The sequence below is a fragment of the Myxine glutinosa genome, chromosome 3 (assembly GCF_964187855.1).
Source record: "Myxine glutinosa chromosome 3, kmMyxGlut1.1, whole genome shotgun sequence".
Taxonomy (NCBI): domain Eukaryota; kingdom Metazoa; phylum Chordata; class Myxini; order Myxiniformes; family Myxinidae; genus Myxine; species Myxine glutinosa.
In genome coordinates, this window is record NC_136263.1 from 144,504,520 (window position 1) to 144,523,103 (window position 18,584).

The 18,584-nt window shown below is 43.8% G+C and overlaps 1 protein-coding gene across 1 annotated transcript in view; it reads right to left on the minus strand.

Moving 5' to 3' along the window:
- Positions 1 to 18,584, minus strand: part of LOC137412084 (actin-related protein 2/3 complex subunit 1A) — a 79,680-nt gene that overhangs the window by 35,376 nt on the left and 25,720 nt on the right. The window contains exons 5-7 of the mRNA XM_068097337.2: positions 11,176 to 11,283; positions 9,696 to 9,908; positions 8,973 to 9,048 (exon numbers count right to left, since the gene is read on the minus strand). Of these exons, the coding sequence (XP_067953438.1) occupies positions 8,973 to 9,048; positions 9,696 to 9,908; positions 11,176 to 11,283 (397 nt within the window). The remainder of the gene's footprint in view (positions 1 to 8,972; positions 9,049 to 9,695; positions 9,909 to 11,175; positions 11,284 to 18,584) is intronic.

Genomic DNA, 18,584 nt, shown 5'->3' on the forward strand with positions numbered 1-18,584 from the left:
AGGTGGGGGGACAGGGGAGTTCTTCTGCCAGATCCACACCCAAATATTATCTAAAGAATCAAGCTACCGTACATCTAGTTTTAGTCAAATATTATTCCTGAAACTGTGTTGGATGACCTTTTAACAATCTTTATTCTTTTCAGATGTGCAGCAGACGACCTTGAGAAGTTGCATTCTTGGATAACTGTGGAGGAAGAACGACTGCCGGCATCATGACCACGCCAGAGGAACCTGCTGCTAAAAAGAAGCCCATTGACTTCAGTCTTTGTTTGCTATGCCAAGGGAAGAAATACATAAAAAGGAAAGTGCTTGAGCCTTCAAGCACACCACAGGCCGATACATATGAGACATTTTTGCGAAATCTCACCAAACGAGATACATACAGGAATCCGACATATGTGGCCATAAATCAAAGACTGCAAGGCTTATCCGCTGGTGATCTGATGTCAAGAAAAGCATTATGGCATCGGAGCTGTTACGGTATGCTGACACATATACAGCATATTGAACGTGATGAAGGACGATCTGAACAAGCCACAAGTCAAATGGACACGTGTTCTGACCGGAGGTAAGAAACGAGGAAGACCATCAACAACTCCTATTCCAGAGGAAGCCTCCTGTTCAGCACCAGCAGAAAGGCAGACATGGTCGACAGTACCATCATTCTGCCGGAATATGTGCTTTTTCTGTCAGACTGTGAAACAGGACAAAAAGACCGGGACAGAAGAGATACGCTGTGAGTGTTTAAAAAAAAAAAAACCACCTTTAGAGGCCATTTTTCCCCGCAAGCGGGGGTTGGCCTTTTTCGGGTACCGTGGTTGTTGTTGTTTTTTTTGGTCCCCTTTTTGAAGCAATGTTTTACGGCCGGATGTCCTTCCTGCCACCAACCCTTTTTGTCGCCTTTTTACGACAAACAGGGAATTACCAGTGAACTGGTACTCAACTGGTACTGGTACTCACTGGCTGTGAGTGTAGAAGCAAAGATATTGGTAGGTCAGTTAAACAGATTGTGGAAAACAGTGACAACAGTGTCTGGAAACTCAACCTTGCGGACTTTCTCGTTGAGGGAGATTTTCTTGCAAGGGACATAACCTACCATAAGAGCTGTTTGACCTCCAACTGGAGTCGCTACGTGCAAATGCCACAGCGCAAAAATTGTGCAGGTGACCAAAGTGGTGATGGGGACTTAGGACAGAGAGAGAGATTTGTATCAGCTGAAATTGAGTTATTCACTGAATTACAGGATTGCATCGATGATGGACAGTTTGTCTCAACACCTGAGGCTGATGAGGTCTACAGTAACATGATGCGGGACTATGGTATTCAGAATCACAGCATCACCAGGGGCAGGCTGTTACAGAAGATCCGTGAGAACATTTGTTGTGATATTACCGATGGTCAAGGCCAAAAACCTTCTGTCATTCATGACAAAAAGGCAAGAAGGACAGCAATAGATGCTGCAATAAAGGAGAAAAATATCAAAGAAGACATGTTGCAGATATTCAAATGTGCAAAGTGTGTACGACAATCCATTCTTCACTCTAGAGATGTTGAAAAGGCATGGACATTTCAGGGATCTTTACTGGACTACAATGATTCGGATATTCCATGTGAGTTGTTCACTCTCATCCGATGGATAATTCAGGGAGCACAAGCTTGTACAACTGCATCACGAGCCGATGAACTACGGAAAACATGCATGATAATATCGCAGACTGTCTGCAGTGGATCTGTCTACAGACAGAAGCAGTGGATCTAGAGGAAGTGGTAGGGGCACATGAACTGTCCAATACCAATAGAACTCTTCTCCAGACAAATGGAATGGTCCACCCCACCACCGACAAGAGCAAGATCATATCACTCCTGGAGGGTCTTGTGAAATCCAGTGATGACACAAACCCAAGTGACCATGCTGAAGAACTTGCAGAACACCCTGAGAATGTGCAAGAAAGACCCAGGACATGCTTAATTGTTGATGGAATGGCGCTATTGCAAGAATTAATGAGTGTCAAGAAATTTCAGAACTGCAAGGAGCTAGGCACAGCGTATGTACAGCTAGCCGAATGCAGAGGACGTGCTTATGAGCAGCTTCGGGTTGTGTTTGACAATTACACAATTGATGCATCATTGAAGGAAGGAACAAGGGAACGTCGTAGAGGCAAGACCAAGGCAGTGAAAAACTATATTGTTGATGAGCAAACCAAAATCAAGGACACCAAGTCATTCCTTGCTAGTAATGTCACAAAGGATTCACTGACACTCTTCCTGGCAAATACATTGATCAACAGTAGATCCTCCATGCAGATTGTAACGGTGACAAGGAGAAGTGTCCAGAGCAATTTTGAATGTGAAATTGCTAAAGAGGTCAGTAGCCAGGAGGAAGCTGACACACTCATGACTTTGCATGCAGTGCAACTTGTGAAAACAGGATTCATTGTGAGTATCTATTCCCCAGACACAGATGTGTTGTTACTTGCTCTACGTCGAAGTGATGACCTAGGAAGTGATGCTGCAGTTATCATGGGCACTGGAAAAAACCGTCGGAAAATCTTATTAAGGCCAATCTATGAACAGCTTGGTGCTCAGAGGGCAAAAGCACTTGTTAATTGGCATGCTCTCACCGGCTGTGACACCACTGGCCACATTCAGGGCAAGAGTAAAACAACTTGCTTCAAGGCATTCACTGAAAGTAGTCAAACAGTAGTGTCAGCAATTGCTCAGCTTGGAGAGGGTGATAAACCATCTGATGCTGTCCTAGAAGGATGTGAAGAGTATTTCTGTCCGAAAGGTGTCACAATAAGAAGTGCTGCTGAACTACGATGGCACCTATTCCACCAGCTGAAGGCTGATCAGGGAGTCGAGAAACTAACACCAACTGCTGGTGCCTGGAAAGAGCATGTCCAGCGTGCTCATTTGCAAGCACACACATGGGCACAAGATCTAACTCTAAATCCAACTGTGATCGACCCAAACACCTTGGGATGGGAAACTGTTGGAGGCGAATTGAGACCAGTCCTGACGCAGGTTGCAATTGCTCCAGCCTCAATTCTCCAACTTGTTCGCTGTGGCTGTGGACGAGCTGCAAAGAGTCCTAGCAAATTGTGTTCATGCAGGTGTTCATGCAAAGCTAGGAATGTAGTCTGTACCGAATTGTGTAACTGTGATGCTGATTTGGAGAAATGCTGCAACACTGATGCTCAGCCTATTGGGAATGACATTGTGTTTGATCAGTAGAGAGCCCGTCGTTTGGATTTTTGATAGGGGTTGTTTGATGAACAAACTGATTAACAAACTGTAGCATTGCTTTCAGAAAAGGCTTAAGTCTATGATGGTTGCTAGCCACCACAACTAGTCTTCATCAATTGTCTCAGACTAAGACACTAGGCTATGTTTGCTCATACTTTGATTAAAAATGGTGGCCATCTTGAAATTATAAAGATGTTGGTCATCCAGCTGAAATTTGATTATCACCATTGTCTTCCTTGACCCCGAAAATGTGGGTAAGGACACTATTCTTGTGCTGATACCTTGATTAATAAGTGAGATATAAGGCAAAATAGGTCCGAAATGGTGGCCATCTTGAAATCCAAGATGGCCGCCATGAAGATGTCGTGAAAATTTGGCAACAGCAATTTTTTTATTTGATATGCTATTTAGAGTGATTTAAGCCTAGTTGCCAAGAATCTAGCAAAACGGTCCACAAACTTTGGTTTCCCAACATAAGCCCATGTACTACAAGTGGTTTAAGCATTCGAGCAAGCACTCCGTTCAAAACAGTTAAGGAACGGCTGGCTTGGCAAGCGCTAGCTAGCAGCTTGGCAAATGAGCACAACCCGGTCTTCCTCCCTTTCAGTTTTGTGTTAAATAGCAGGAGCGAGTTTTAAAAGTTGGCTACGAAAAACGCCACGGCAGCGCCAGGAAGTGTCATGTTATTTACCCAACCCTTGTGGGGTATATAGAGAGCACAGTAGGTCTTCGCTCCGTTCTGCAAGTAAAAGTTACCTCACGGATGTAGGTATCCCTCCAAATTCCTTTATTTAGTGTTATAAATAGCATTAGTGACTGTTTAAAAAGCTAATCATGTGTGTTTGTGGTTTATGATATTTTAACTCTGGTAGAGGTTATTGGGCCGTTGCTCCCACGGAAACGCCATGATAAGCTATTTATAAACGTTGACTCGACGTTTGTTAAAGGAGGAAAAACACCTTGGAGAGGTGGGATATTATTGATATAAATATTGTTTTGTAATAGCATTAATATTATGCTATTATAATTCGTTTTGTTATTTGAAGCGGCCTTGGAAAAACGCCACGATAAAGCTAACTTTACACCGATATACACCTCAACATGCAACCCCATTGACGGCAATGGCGGGGAAAACCCACTCGGGGGAGAAATCACCCTTGGGGAGGGGGACAAATTAATGCGCTACAACCTTCACGATGTTACCCGTCGTCATCCTGTCAAGTTTGGTTGAGATTGGATAAGTAACGACAGAATGTATTGGGGTCAAAAATTCATCAGACAGACAGATGCCAAATGGCGTATTTTAGTATGAAGCTACTCATTTTTACCCTGCAAGTGAAAGTCAAAATAGAGATGAGGGAGGGGGTTGAGGTGGAGCAGGGGAAATGAAAATAATTTTTTTGTCCCAAACCATGAAGGAATGGCCCTACACAAGAAGAAAAAAATCTCAGCAATGACTGATCCTTTTCATGATAGCTTCCAGTCAATATCACATTTTAACCAGCAGTGGGTGAGTTTTCTGTTGCCAAAACAACAGATTTCTTGATTTGGGTTCTGAAGTTTTTTGAAAGGTGTAAACCTTTTGGCTCTCCCTCTTGTGAACATATGTGCCCAAATAATGTGTTAATGTATGTGTTAATATATTGTTGCGGATCTGGATTAAGGGTTAAATGGGTTTAGACAAGACGGGTTATTTCATAATATGTTAGAATAAAGCATATGTAATTATAATTGATGTATAGATGACACATGTTGAATGTTTAGCAGCTCTCTTCTTCCCAGCAAAATGTTTGTGTCTGAGCTCTCCTCCCATCTTCTCAATTCCTTCCAATTTGCCACTTCCCTCCGTGTTTTGCCATTAATGGATCAGGACTGTGAAAGATCATGCCATGCAGGGACCGGAGAGTCTAGTATCTTTCCGTCACACTCAAAGACTGTAGACACCAAGTGATCAAAAAGTTACTACCTCTCCCGCCAAATCTGAGTAAGCCAGTGAAGTCACCTGGTGGCTGAGCCCACCGATGGACAGGCGAAGGACCGAACATAGCCTATAGGAGCTTAAAAAAAAAAAAAGGAAAAAAGAAGTGTACTGGACTCAGAGAGTGCATGTCTTCGTGGAGAGCTGGTTGGTTATGCAAGAAACAGAGTCGATCCCATGAGTTCCTAGTGCACCGTGATACAGCTCTGGCATGTCTGTGCCTCCATGCTGTATTGTGGTTCCTGAACGCTGCTGTGGTTGCTGTCTGGGTCTGCAGGACTTGGTGGTAGTGTGTCGTGTCTCCCTCCATGGTACTATGCGGATTTGTGGGCTCACACAGCCTTGTGAATCCATGCCGTGCTGTGGATGGGTTCCGCTTAAACCTCTGCAATCTCTGTCCCGTCAACCTGATCCAGCTGAGCCCTATGTGCTTTTCAGAATGAATAAGAGACCATTGAGAGATAAGGAAGCCCATCAATTACCGTAGTCATGATAAAAGCACAAAATTGGGTGGACAGTTATATAATTATACTCTGAGCATTTTCAGATGTAGAGATACTTAAAATTTGACCGACGTAGCCACCACATTGGGATTTTAAAATGGCCACCATTCAAAATTTTAACCATGGATCCAGAAGTTGAAGATACCTGATTTTGGTGGCCAGTGCTACATTTTCTTTTGTAGTAGAAAAAGTAAGTACACTCTTGGCCCTAATAGGTGGTATTGCTCCCTTTGGCAGAAACAACCTCAAGTAGGCATATCTTATAACTGTCTACCAGTCTCTGACATCAGCTGGGAGAAATTTTTGCCCACTCCTCCATGCAGAATTCTTTCAGCTGTGCAATGTTTGAGGGGCTTCTTGCATGCACAGCTCGTTTCAAATCCACCCACAACATCTCGATGGGATTTAGATCCGGGCTTTGACTTGGCCATTCCAGAACCCTCCATTTCTTTCTTTTCAGCCATTCCTTGGTGGATTTACTGGTACGTTTAGGGTCATTGTCATGTTGCAAGGTCCACCTTCGGTTGAGCTTCAACTTTCCGACAGATGGGCTCAAATTATCCTCAAGCACCCTCTGGTACAATGAAGAATTCATAGTGGATTCAATGATGGTGAGCTGCCCAGGCCCTGATGCAGCAAAGCTGCCCCAAACCATAATATTTCCACCACCATGCTATGCTATACAGTTGGTATCACGTTCTTCTGATCAAATGCTGTCTTTGGTTTTCACCAAACATGTCTTCTGGTACTGTGGCCAAATAACTCTACCTTTGACTCATCTGTCCAGAGCACATTGATCCAGAAATGCTGGTCTTTGCCTAGGTGTTCATTGGCAAACTTTAGTCTTGCCCTGATGTTCTGTCTGGACAGCAAAGGCTTCCTCCTGGCACACCTCCCATGTAGATCAAATTTGTGCAGCCTCTTTCTAATGGTAGACTCGTGCACTTTGACATCAACAGTGGCAAGAGCTACCTGTAGGTCCCGTGATGGCATTCTGGGGTTCTTCGAGACTTCTTTCAGCATCTTGCGGTCTGCTCTCGGGCTGAACTTGCCGGGGCGGCCTGGCCTGAACAAGTTGGCAGTTGTTTGGAATCTTCTCCACTTGTAGATGATTTTCCGGACAGTCGAATGATTGATTTCAAATTGTTTGGAGATCTTTTTAAATCCCTTCCCAGACTCGTAGGCATCTATAACCTTCTTTCTGAAGGCCCCAGAGAGCTTTTCTGATCTAGGCATGGCGACGCCGCACAATTCAACAACAAAGAGCAAACCAAACTAAATGTCTGAGGTTTAAATAAGACAGGTTCCTCCAAGATCCTCTCTAACGATGTTCTCATCATTTGCACCTGAGCTGGTGCACCTGATTCTAATTTTAGGTATTTGAAGTAGTGATAAATGTAGGGGTGTACTTACTTTTTCCACATGCAAAATTTGCATTTATGTTTATTTAAATTATACAATGGACTACAAAATGTAAATGTTTTATGATATTTGTTATATTATATCACCTTTATCTATCAATATTGTTGAAATGAAGATCAAATAGCTGTATGTTGAAATATGTTGAAAAAGTCAAAACTTTACATGGGGTGTACTTACTTTTTTACGTGACTGTACAGTTGCAGAGAAAATCATATTTATTCTGTGCGGACAAACAGACAGACAGACAGACAGACAAACAAACAAACAAACAAACGGACTCAAATGCAATACCCTCTCCTCTGGCGAGGGTAAATATTCGGATGAAACAATGTGCACTCCACACATGAGTTCTTCCCTCTACTGGGTGCGATCTTTTATGATTCTAACACTAGATGTCTCAGTGCTATGTTATTCAAGACGGCAGACAGCAACACAACATTGTCAGTGCTGTGAAGCATGGAGCACTGCCGATGAGTTGGGATGACTGACTGGAGATGAGATGACTGGAGAAGACTGGAGATGAGAGTTGGGTGCACCATTACGATCCCGAGACTAAGAGATGGTCAATGGGGTACCGCCACAAAGCATCATCAGCCCAGACTTGGCTTCGTTGGATTTTCATCTCTTCCCAAACTTAAGGAACACCTATGTGGAGAACATTCTTCCTCTGATGATGATGTCTATGCCACTGTGAAGCCCTGGTTAAGCCACGACTCACAGTTATATCATGACGGAATCACAAAACGACTTGAACGTTGGCAGAAATGTGTAGACTGCAGTGCTGATCATGTTGCCAAATAAAGATCCACAATGGGAGAAAAAAATATTGATGTTAGTATCTGTCTTTGTTTCATTTGAATATCTTTTCCCGTTTTGGAGAAAAAGAATAGGCGGTACTACTTTTCAACACACCCTCATATATGTCTCAAAGGGTTACGATACTCATTCAATGAAAGTCTCATTCAATAAAAGTTAAACCTCAAAGTGATCAAGCATACACTATTCTCCAAGGTGTAAATCACACAGTATACATCCCCCTTAATCCCTCCAAATAATACTCAGAAAGTGAAAAGTTTCAAAGGCAAAATGAGTACAGTACTTCAAATAATACATTGAAAAAGATCAAAATATCAAATGTGAAAACTTCGTCCTCTATACGTGATCCTCATGAAAATTGTATTGATGATCATCTCTTGAGGTTGTAGTTCAGACCTATGCTGATTTGGGGGAACTCCCCTGAGAGCTCCCTGATCCACTGGAAGCCCCCCTGATCCCAAATCGAAAAATCTAAGATAGAAGGCTTGTGCAGGCCATTGAGTAGAAGGGCTGTACCGGGTTTCAGAGCAATCAGTTGGTAAATAAGGGACGAGTACGGATCCAATGTTTCAGAGGGTAACCCCCCTCCCCTCCCCCCAGGAGCCACCATGGTCCAAAATCAATAAATCGAAGCCTGAGCGATTGTGCGGTCTACTGTCTCATATGCATGTGTCAAGTTTCAGAACAATCAGCTAGGTGATACGGGGGAGGAGTAGCAAAAATAGCAAAAAGTTAACGGTGGACGGACAGACATCCAGACATCACAACCCATTTTATAAGTTAATGTCTTCGAAAATCAGGATGAGATGACCGAAAAGGTGGTGGATACTTTTGGGCCCTACGATGGTTCCATTACACGTTTTGACACCCACTAAAGGAGATTACTACACAACAAAATAATGTTTCTACCAAGGCAAACTTGTTGAACATTATCGCATTGCAACAATCGGCATTTTAATTTGTAGCATGGAGGGGTGGAGGGGATGAAGGCAATGGCAATTACTCACAGCAGCTACAAGGCTGTTTTCTGTGACAAATATGATGCTGAGCAGCGGCAGATAAACGGTTTTCAGCTGAGACATCCTAAAAGGCAAAAGAGTAAACCGAAAACAAAATAAACAAGCATTCCATAGCAAATAACTTCAACTCCACTTGTGAGCTCGCTTTGAAAAACATCCAATTCCGCTACTTGCAGGTGAGGATGCAACTTACTATTTAAAAACAATTGTAGACAAAGTCAAGACTCCTGGAATAGCAAGAACACAAAATGGACCAGGACGCAATAGAACAAAAGGAACAGTAGAAAGAGATGTGGGACACCAACAGCAGAGTTGAGGGACAAAATAAAGGGAGACTTCGACAAATGAGGTATGTGGTGAAGAATGAGGGGTAGGGAAGGATGCATGGAGTTGACAAGATGGATACAGAAGCAAACTCTCAGGAACAAAAACCTGGAAACTTGGGAGGTGGGGTTGGGTATGGGATTTTTAACAAGGATAGAAATGATCATGGTTTTGGATGGGAGATGATCATCTGACATGTTGGTGAATAGCTGTCTTGAAGACATGGAAGGAAGAATGACATTGAAGAGAATGTGGGAGTTGGTCCCACAGGCAAGAAAAAAGCAAACAAATGAGTTGAGGTGAGCAGTGATTCTGGATTTTTGATAGTTGATAAGTGGTGAAGGCTTACTCTGAATGAAGCTGGCAAAACCAGGTGTGCACACTTACTCCATGCCCTGCGTCGCGTCAGCTATCGATATGGTGCTGTCGTGTCCTGACCAGGCCACCTTGTTGCCACTAGGTGAAAAGCAGACACCATGTACCCAACCTCCACTGCCACCACTGCTGAACTCCACCATCAGCTGTCCAAAAGGCATTTTGATTCCCCACGGAGTAGGCGAAGGCTTTTCCTCAACCTCTTTAATGTAAGCAGAGTACACCCTGCAACCAGTGAAGTTTATTTACAACAATGAATTGTCTTTTGAAGGAAGAAATAGAAGTGGAAGTAATATTCCAAAGCAAATCGAAATTCTTTCTTTTTTTTCAATACTGTGTCAAAGCTTGTGGAGGATCAAGAACGCAGAACAGACCAGGACATAACAGAACGAAAAGTACAGTAGAAAAGGGAGGGGGACACCAAAAGCAGGGCAAAAAGAGACAAACTCAAGAAGAACAAGAGCAAGGGGGGAGACCAATGTGGGAGAGGTTGGCAACAGGCATAAACTCTCAATCACAGAAATGTAAGGGAAAATTGGCAAATAAGCAGAAATGTAAAAAAAAAAAAAATTAGAAGTAAAGAAGAGAAGGGTAAAGGACCAGGGTGCAACCCGATAAGCTGGAAACCCGGAAAAAGATGGACTTGAAGAATAAAAATAATGACAGGAAGAAAAATTAGAACGGCACTCGGTAGAGCGCATACCTCTGCCAGGCGGAACAGTTTGTTTTGCATCCCACTGATAGGCCACATCTGGATTCGGACATAAACTAAAATCTACGGTAATTGCTTGTTCTTGTCAACTAACCAACTCGTCTACCAAGTTTAGTCATAACTCGTTCACAAGTTTTTTTGAATATCATGATGTGTGTATGTATATATATATATATATATATATATATATATATATATATATATATATATATATATATATATATATATATATATATACGTATATATATTGCTTTTCGCCCAATCTCTCAATGGTGAAGAAGCACTTAAAAATTAAATAAAACTCTTAGCCGAATACATATTCAGATCTTCACAAAAATCGAATCAATTCGTCCATGTCACGCACCTAATGTATCCACCAAGTTTCGTCGAAATCCATCCATATTTTTGAGATATCGTGCTATGTTTCGGTTTTAGCCCCATCATTCACTGGTGAAGAATCACTTGAAAAATTCTACAAGCCGGATCCGGATTCTAATCTTCACCAAAATTGAATCAATTCTTCCTTGTTACATATGCAACCTTTCCACCAAGTTTCGTCCGAATCCGTCCATACCTTTTTGAGATATCTTGTTCACAGACAAACAGACAGACAGACAGACAGGCAGACAGGCAGACAGGCAGGCAGGCAGGCAGGAGTGAAATCATAACCTCCATCCACCTTATGTGATGGAGGTAATAATTTATGTGACCTCCGAAATTAAACAAAAAGGAACATCAATTTAAAGGACTGAATCCCAAAAAAAAAAGTTTTCAGCCAACCTGCACTTGAAATCGCAGGAGCCCGCAGCCAGTAGAATGTTGTTAGGATGCCAGTCCAAGTTTAGAACTGTTGAACGAAGAGATTTCTTAATGTGTTTACTCACCCACCTGCAGACAAGAGCAACGATCATGGCACTAGACATCATATTGCAATCAACAGTTGATAAATGACAATCATCATGGCAATCAGAAGCTCAACATCTTCCCTTTTGCATGCACTGATAACCATTGCTCACACTTATTCTGCAGGAGGCACAAATGGAAGCGTTTGCTGTTTGATGCCAAGAAAGAAAAACACAAAAATAAATGAAAACCCACAACCGTTTCTGACAATATAGAAAAAGGCACTCATTTTCCGACAAGGAGGAAGAATGAGATGAACACACAAGGTAATGGTGCTGTGGGGAGGCTTCACGCAGAGCGGAACCCAATTAGCAACATTTTATTTGGGACCCGACACTTCGTACAACAAAACTACACAATTGCCCACGATACAAATTGCAACACGCAGCTGCAACGCAGCACAGCACAGTTACACCTGCACACAAAAGGCATAATATATTTAGGTTAACATGGGTGGAATGGCCTGGCATCATGTTCATATGGTAACTAGAGCTGCCATTGGTTTCAATGCTATTTACAACCCCACTCCAATAAAAGGCTTTCCGCATTTTTGTTCCTCCTTTTTAGTAATGAATTCTGATGGACGATCATTATTTCCCTTCCACAACCGCACTCAATTTTGCTTCCACTGACACAGGCTGAATGAATGGGTGTGCCAAACCATTGCTAACGGAATGGAAAGCAGGCTAATCACTGTTTATCTCGGCGAAGCCATGCAGTGGAAAGGACTATTACATATCAAATTTATCACGAAGTGCACTACACAAGATGCAGAAAGTGTCTGGTGATATGGTGAAAGGGAAGCAATTCTGTGGCTTCCTGCAAGTTTTTCCTCAAAGAGAATTGCTGGCAGTTGCAAAAGATAAACTATGGTTGGCAACAGGAGGTGGGGTTTTGTGGAGAGGGGAAAGGGTGGGGTGTTTGCTCTACCCTATTTACCACCGGTTATGCATTTCCCTCAAATCTTGGGGCTGTATAACTCGTCCGCAAAGTTTAACATACCAAAGAAACCAGAAAGCCACGTAGGTTTGACTTCAGACATTCATATCGAAACGGCCATCTATGAAAACCTTTAAATTCATGGATCAATGTAATGTCAACATCAGATCATTAAATAGATAAAAGCCAGAGCATTTAATAAGGTTAAAATCAAAACTAAACAAGAGAAAGAAAAGTTTTGCATCATGGAACACACTCCCTGAGAAACACAACATCCAGTCTGGTTAAATAAAAGCAATCAATGAATTGCTACCAGTAAAAGCTGGTACTCATTTTACCGACCTCGGAAGAATGACAGGCTGAGTCAACCCACTTGGTGCTAATTCAAAGGCATGATAGGGCCTCAAACGCAGGACCCAAACATCTCAAGCCAGCCACCTTAACCATTAAGGCAACACGATGCTTAGTGCGTACTCATAAGTAGTAAATACTACTCGATCGTGCACCTATAACTGCTCACCCTTTCCATAAAAAAACTAGAGGTTCCAGGGAACCTGAACTCAACTGGTCTATATCAATATGGTTAGAATATGCATAATAGAACCACAAACTATATAGTTTATATGTGCTAAAAATATATGACAAAAATTGATTTTTCAATATGGCCGCCCTGCCACGCCCATTTTTGGGCATGCAATGCCCAAATGCAATCCCAAACTAGTTTATGTCTTAAAGATGCTGCATAACAAGTTTCATCAAATTTTAATCAATATTTGTGACTTTTAGAGTGTAGACGTCGAATTGTTTAGAGACGACAGACAGACAGACAGACGGACGACGGACCACGGACACTGGGCGTCGACAAAAACTCAGCTGGACATAGTCCGGTTGAGTAAAAAAAAAAAAAAAAAAACTGTGCATAGAAAGCCTCGTTTATATTTCACAATGGATTAACAACTCGTGTTTAACACTTACATACAACAGGGCAAAAGAGGCAATCAAATTTAGTGTGTGCAAAACTGATGCCTCCATCCTCCACCCCAAACCCCCATCCCCAACCCTCTTTCCCCATTTCCCCCCCTCCCCAGCAACCGACTTCTTCTCTTTCCGTTCCTTCCTCAATTCAGACCTTGCCATTACGTATGCGGTGCCAAATATGTAAAGTAATCAAATACGAAAAATTCAAACATTTGCATTTTCTGTCACACATACCATCAAAGTGGCAAGAACTCAGTACCATTGAAGTTGGTGCACAAACATTCCAACTGCACTCGTAGGGAACTGCCAGCCTAACCACCATAGCAACAAGAAAGTCAAACAGCAGGCTAGCCACATATACCGACCGAAGCAAATAGCCACAGCACCTTAAACATACCCCACGAGCACATGTAGACCTCATAACTATACCGCAGACAGGTGAAAGCCACTGTGAGCTACCAACAGCTAAAAGTGATACAGTTTGAAATGGAAAAATTGTGACACTTAAGTTAGTCCGCAGCTCAATGCTATTCAGCTTGTGACTCAAACAGGGAAAACACGTCATGAGTTATTTAAACAGAAAACTCAAAACTGCATCGGTTTGGAATGCTATTTCCTGGGAAAGAGACGTGACATCTGGCCTTGTGTTCAGAACGTTTGAACTTACAAAAAAGGAGCTATTTAAAATGCTAGTGGCACACAACCAATACATAAAAATCGAGCCTATCAAGCTCAGAGGACACTTCAAAAACGTATTTTGAAAGTTTCTCTGGCACTTAGAATAAATGCTTGAAAATTAGTTGTGCATCAAAGTGAACTCATCAAAACCTGCATTTTCTAATCTGCTTGTTACAATCCTGGCATGCCGCAATAAATAGCTTGCCCTGTGTAACCAAAGCCCAGGGATGAAAGGTTCGTGCAAATTACACACAGCTACTTGCTATCAAGTGAACACATATCATCGTCAACTTTGCTCAAAAAGAGCATGCAACAGCAAAAATCCATCACATTTGCTTTTGGTGCTTCTGACTTGAGTCCCATTATTACAAATTAAAGACAACTGGTTAAATCAGATAAAACATTCTAGAGCAGCTGGGGCATCACACACAGCAACATTAGGTCACGAATGAGCTAGTGCATCCTGCAAGCAACATCAGGTAATGTCAATATTGCACTTGACCACTGAAAGCTGTAGGCCTAGATTGTCAAGGCTCAAACTTGACAAGCTCAACCCACAAATTAAAGCATTATTCCATTACACAGCATACAAGTGCCAAGAAAGTGGTTAGTCGAGCAGAGAATGCTCATTTAAAAGAGACGGTTTGGCAATTGATATTTATGAGGGTAATGGTTAGGATGTGTAGCTCACCAGCTGGGTGAAAAGTAACGGATACAGTGGGGGCAGGATGACTGCACACTATATTTAGCATTATCAAGGAACAGAAAAGTAGTTCTACAGCTTCTCAATGCAGGGAAGAGGAAATGCATGGTTGAGAGGACTCAGCAGAGAACACAAAAAGATGGCTCAGCGGCAGAGGCAGAAAAAATGGCTGAGCAAAAGAGAATCCAAAAAAGATGGGTCAGCAGAAGAGAGGCAGAAAAGAGGGTTCAACGGCAGAGAGACATAAAAGAAGATTCAGGAGCAGAAGAAGAAAAGAAGACTTAGGAGCAGAGGAAAAAAGAGTAATCAGGAGCAGAGAGACAGAAAAGGAGACTAAGGAGCAGAGAGACAGAAAAGGCGACTCAGGAGCAGAGAGATGGAAAAGGGGACTCAGGAGCAGAGAGACAGAAAAGGAGACTAAGGAGCAGAGAGACAGAAAAGGGGACTCAGGAGCAGAGAGACGGAAAAGGGGACTCAGGAGCAGAGAGACGGAAAAGGGGACTCAGGAGCAGAGAGACGGAAAAGGGGACTCAGGAGCAGAGAGACGGAAAAGGGGACTCAGGAGCAGAGAGACGGAAAAGGGGACTCAGGAGCAGAGAGATGGAAAAGGGGACTCAGGAGCAGAGAGACAAAAAAGGGGACTCAGGAGCAGAGAGACGGAAAAGGGGACTCAGGAGCAGAGAGACGGAAAAGGGGACTCAGGAGCAGAGAGACGGAAAAGGGGACTCAGGAGCAGAGAGACGGAAAAGGGGACTCAGGAGCAGAGAGACGGAAAAGGGGACTCAGGAGCAGACAGATGGAAAAGGGGACTCAGCAGCAGAGAGGCAGAAAATAAGACGTAGGAGCAGAGATGCAAAAAAGAGGGGGTCAACAGCGGAGAGGCTGAAAAGAGGATTCAGGAGCAGAAAGGAAGAAAAGAGGACTCAGGAGCAGAGAGGCATACAAGAGGACTCAGGAGCAGAGAGGCATACAAGAGGACTCAGGAGCAGAGAGGCATACAAGAGGACTCAGGAGCAGAGAGGCATACAAGAGGACTCAGGAGCAGAGAGGCATACAAGAGGACTCAGGAGCAGAGAGGCATACAAGAGGACTCAGGAGCAGAGAGGCATACAAGAGGACTCAGGCGCAGAGAGGCATACAAGAGGACTCAGGAGCAGAGAGGCATACAAGAGGACTCAGGAGCAGAGAGATGGAAAAGGGGACTCAGGAGCAGAGAGACAGAAAAGGAGACTAAGGAGCAGAGAGACAGAAAAGGGGACTCAGGAGCAGAGAGACGGAAAAGGGGACTCAGGAGCAGAGAGACGGAAAAGGGGACTCAGGAGCAGAGAGACGGAAAAGGGGACTCAGGAGCAGAGAGACGGAAAAGGGGACTCAGGAGCAGAGAGACGGAAAAGAGGAATCAGGAGCAGAGACGCATACAAGAGGACTCAGGAGCAGAGAGGCATACAAGAGGACTCAGGAGCAGAGAGGCATACAAGAGGACTCAGGAGCAGAGACGCAGAAAAGAGGACTCAAGAGCAGAGAGGCATACAAGAGGACTCAGGAGCAGAGAGGCATACAAGGGGACTCAGGAGCAGAGAGGCATACAAGAGGGCTCAGGAGCAGAGAGGCATACAAGATGACTCAGGAGCAGAGAGGCATACAAAGAGGTTTCAGGGGCAGAGAGGCATACAAGAGGACTCAGGAGCAGAGAGGCATACAAGAGGACTCAGGAGCAGAGAGGCATACAAAGAGGACTCAGGAGCAGAGAGGCATACAAAGACGATTCAGGGGCAGAGAGGCATACAAGAGGATTCAGGAGCAGAGAGGCAAACAAGAGGACTCAGGAGCAGAGGGGCATACAAGAGGACTCAGGAGCAGAGATGGATACAAGAGGACTCAGGGGCAGAGAGGCATACAAGAGGACTCAGGGGCAGAGAGGCATACAAGAGGACTCAGGGGCAGAGAGGCATACAAGAGGACTCAGGGGCAGAGAGGCATACAAGAGGACTCAGGGGCAGAGAGGCATACAAGAGGACTCAGGAGCAGAGAGGCATACAAGAGGACTCAGGAGCAGAGAGGCATACAAGAGGACTCAGGAGCAGAGAGGTATACAAGAGGACTCAGGAGCAAAGATGCAGAAAAGGGGACCCAGGAGCAGAGAGGCATACAAGAGGACTCAGGAGCAGAGAGGCATACAAGAGGACTCAGGAGCTGAGAGGCAGAAAAGAGGAATCAGGAACAGAGAGGCAGAAAAGAGGACTCAGCAGAATAGAGGCAGAAAAGACGGCTCCTTCCTTGGCACACCTGAGCTACTCACCACTTACAAAGTTTTCATCCACAGCTTGATGGAGTACTGTTCCCCCCTCTGGGCTGGTGCTCCTGCCTCACACCGAAGCGCGGCTTCACGCCGCAGAAACCAAAGGTTTCAGAATCATTGGTATCTCCTGCGATGAAGCCGATTCTGAGGACCTTTCACTCTCACCGCAGGCAGGTTGGCGGTCTATCTTCTACCAACATCTCTCCGGCCTTGCTCCCCCAGCCCTGTCTGTGCTCTGTCCCCCAAATACTCCTGCAGGTCGCACAAGATCTGCCAGCAACCCTCTTCTGGTGAAACTGCAAAAATCAAGACTCACTGCTCACCTTCACTCTTTCATTCCTCTTTTCTCCCGCCTCTAGAACAAACTCCCACACTCTCATCAATCCCACGCCTCCCTCCAGGTCTTCAAAACAGCTGCTCATCCCAATTTCATATCTTCCCCCAACAAAAAACCTTGATCTTTTCTACCCCCATTAACTCACCCCAAACCTACCTCCTTCAAAATTCCCAGTTTTCTTTCCTGACATCCCCTGTGGTGTCCATCTTTTTATCCTGTGTACCCCACCTCAGCCCTCTCTCTTCCACAGATGTCCATGTTCCCTACTGTTGTTGTACTTCCCTCTATCCTCCTCCTCTTGTCTCCTGACCCTTTCTTATATGTTCTATGTGTTAGCTCTCATACGTGCCTCGACTAAGTATACAAAAAGAGGGATCAGCAGCAGCAGCCTTATGCATGTTCAGTGACATTTAGAGCCTCCAACCATTGCTGAGAGCACAACAGCCTAGCCTGAGTTAAATGAGTGAAATGAAATCCAAACTGATAGTCTTAGATCAGGATGTTTGAAAAGAGGAAACATGACGTCAGAATTAATGATGAATTCCATGACTTTGCTTATAATTGCAAGTAAATACCAGAACGGCACTCTTCGACTTCGCAACGTTGACTGATATGCATCCGCCCACATTATTACATCATTATACACACTTGTACCAAGTTAGATTTAAATCCCTTCAGCTGTTCTCAAGTAATTATTTTACCTGACATGACCTCTGACTTTTGATGCCGAAATCTGATCAGTTAATCTTTGCATCATCATACAGTATATACTTATAGCAAGTTTGGTCAAAATCTCATTGCTGGTTCACAAGTTAGCACGGCAACATAATTTTTACCAAACGGGACCTTTGACTTTTGACCCCTTGACACTATAATCTCATCAGTTCATATTTGCGTCATTATAAATACTTGTACCAAGTTTGCCTTGGTTCCGTTCAGCCATTCTTAAGTTATCGCGATAACAAAAGCCTATTACAGACTCTGACCTTTGACCTCTTGATACCAACATCTAATCAGTTAATCATCTCCTCTTCCTGTTCAGGCTGGAGTTCCCCAAGGCAGTGTCCTGGGCCCTGTGCTTTTTCTGGTCTTCATCAATGATCTCTCTGACTCTCTTGAAAATCCTCTCTATCTCTTTGCTGATGACTCTACTCTCTGTCGCTCCAGTCCTCATCCCTCAGATCCCTCCTTCCTCAGCATGCCATCCTGGCCATTCCTCATCCCTCAGATCGGCAGTCTGCAGCCTCCTCACTCTCTGCAGACCAGGACAAAATCACAGACTGGTCAAACAAGTGGAACATGTCTTTCAATCCTGACAAATCTCACACTCTTACGATGTCTCTCCGAAAAGA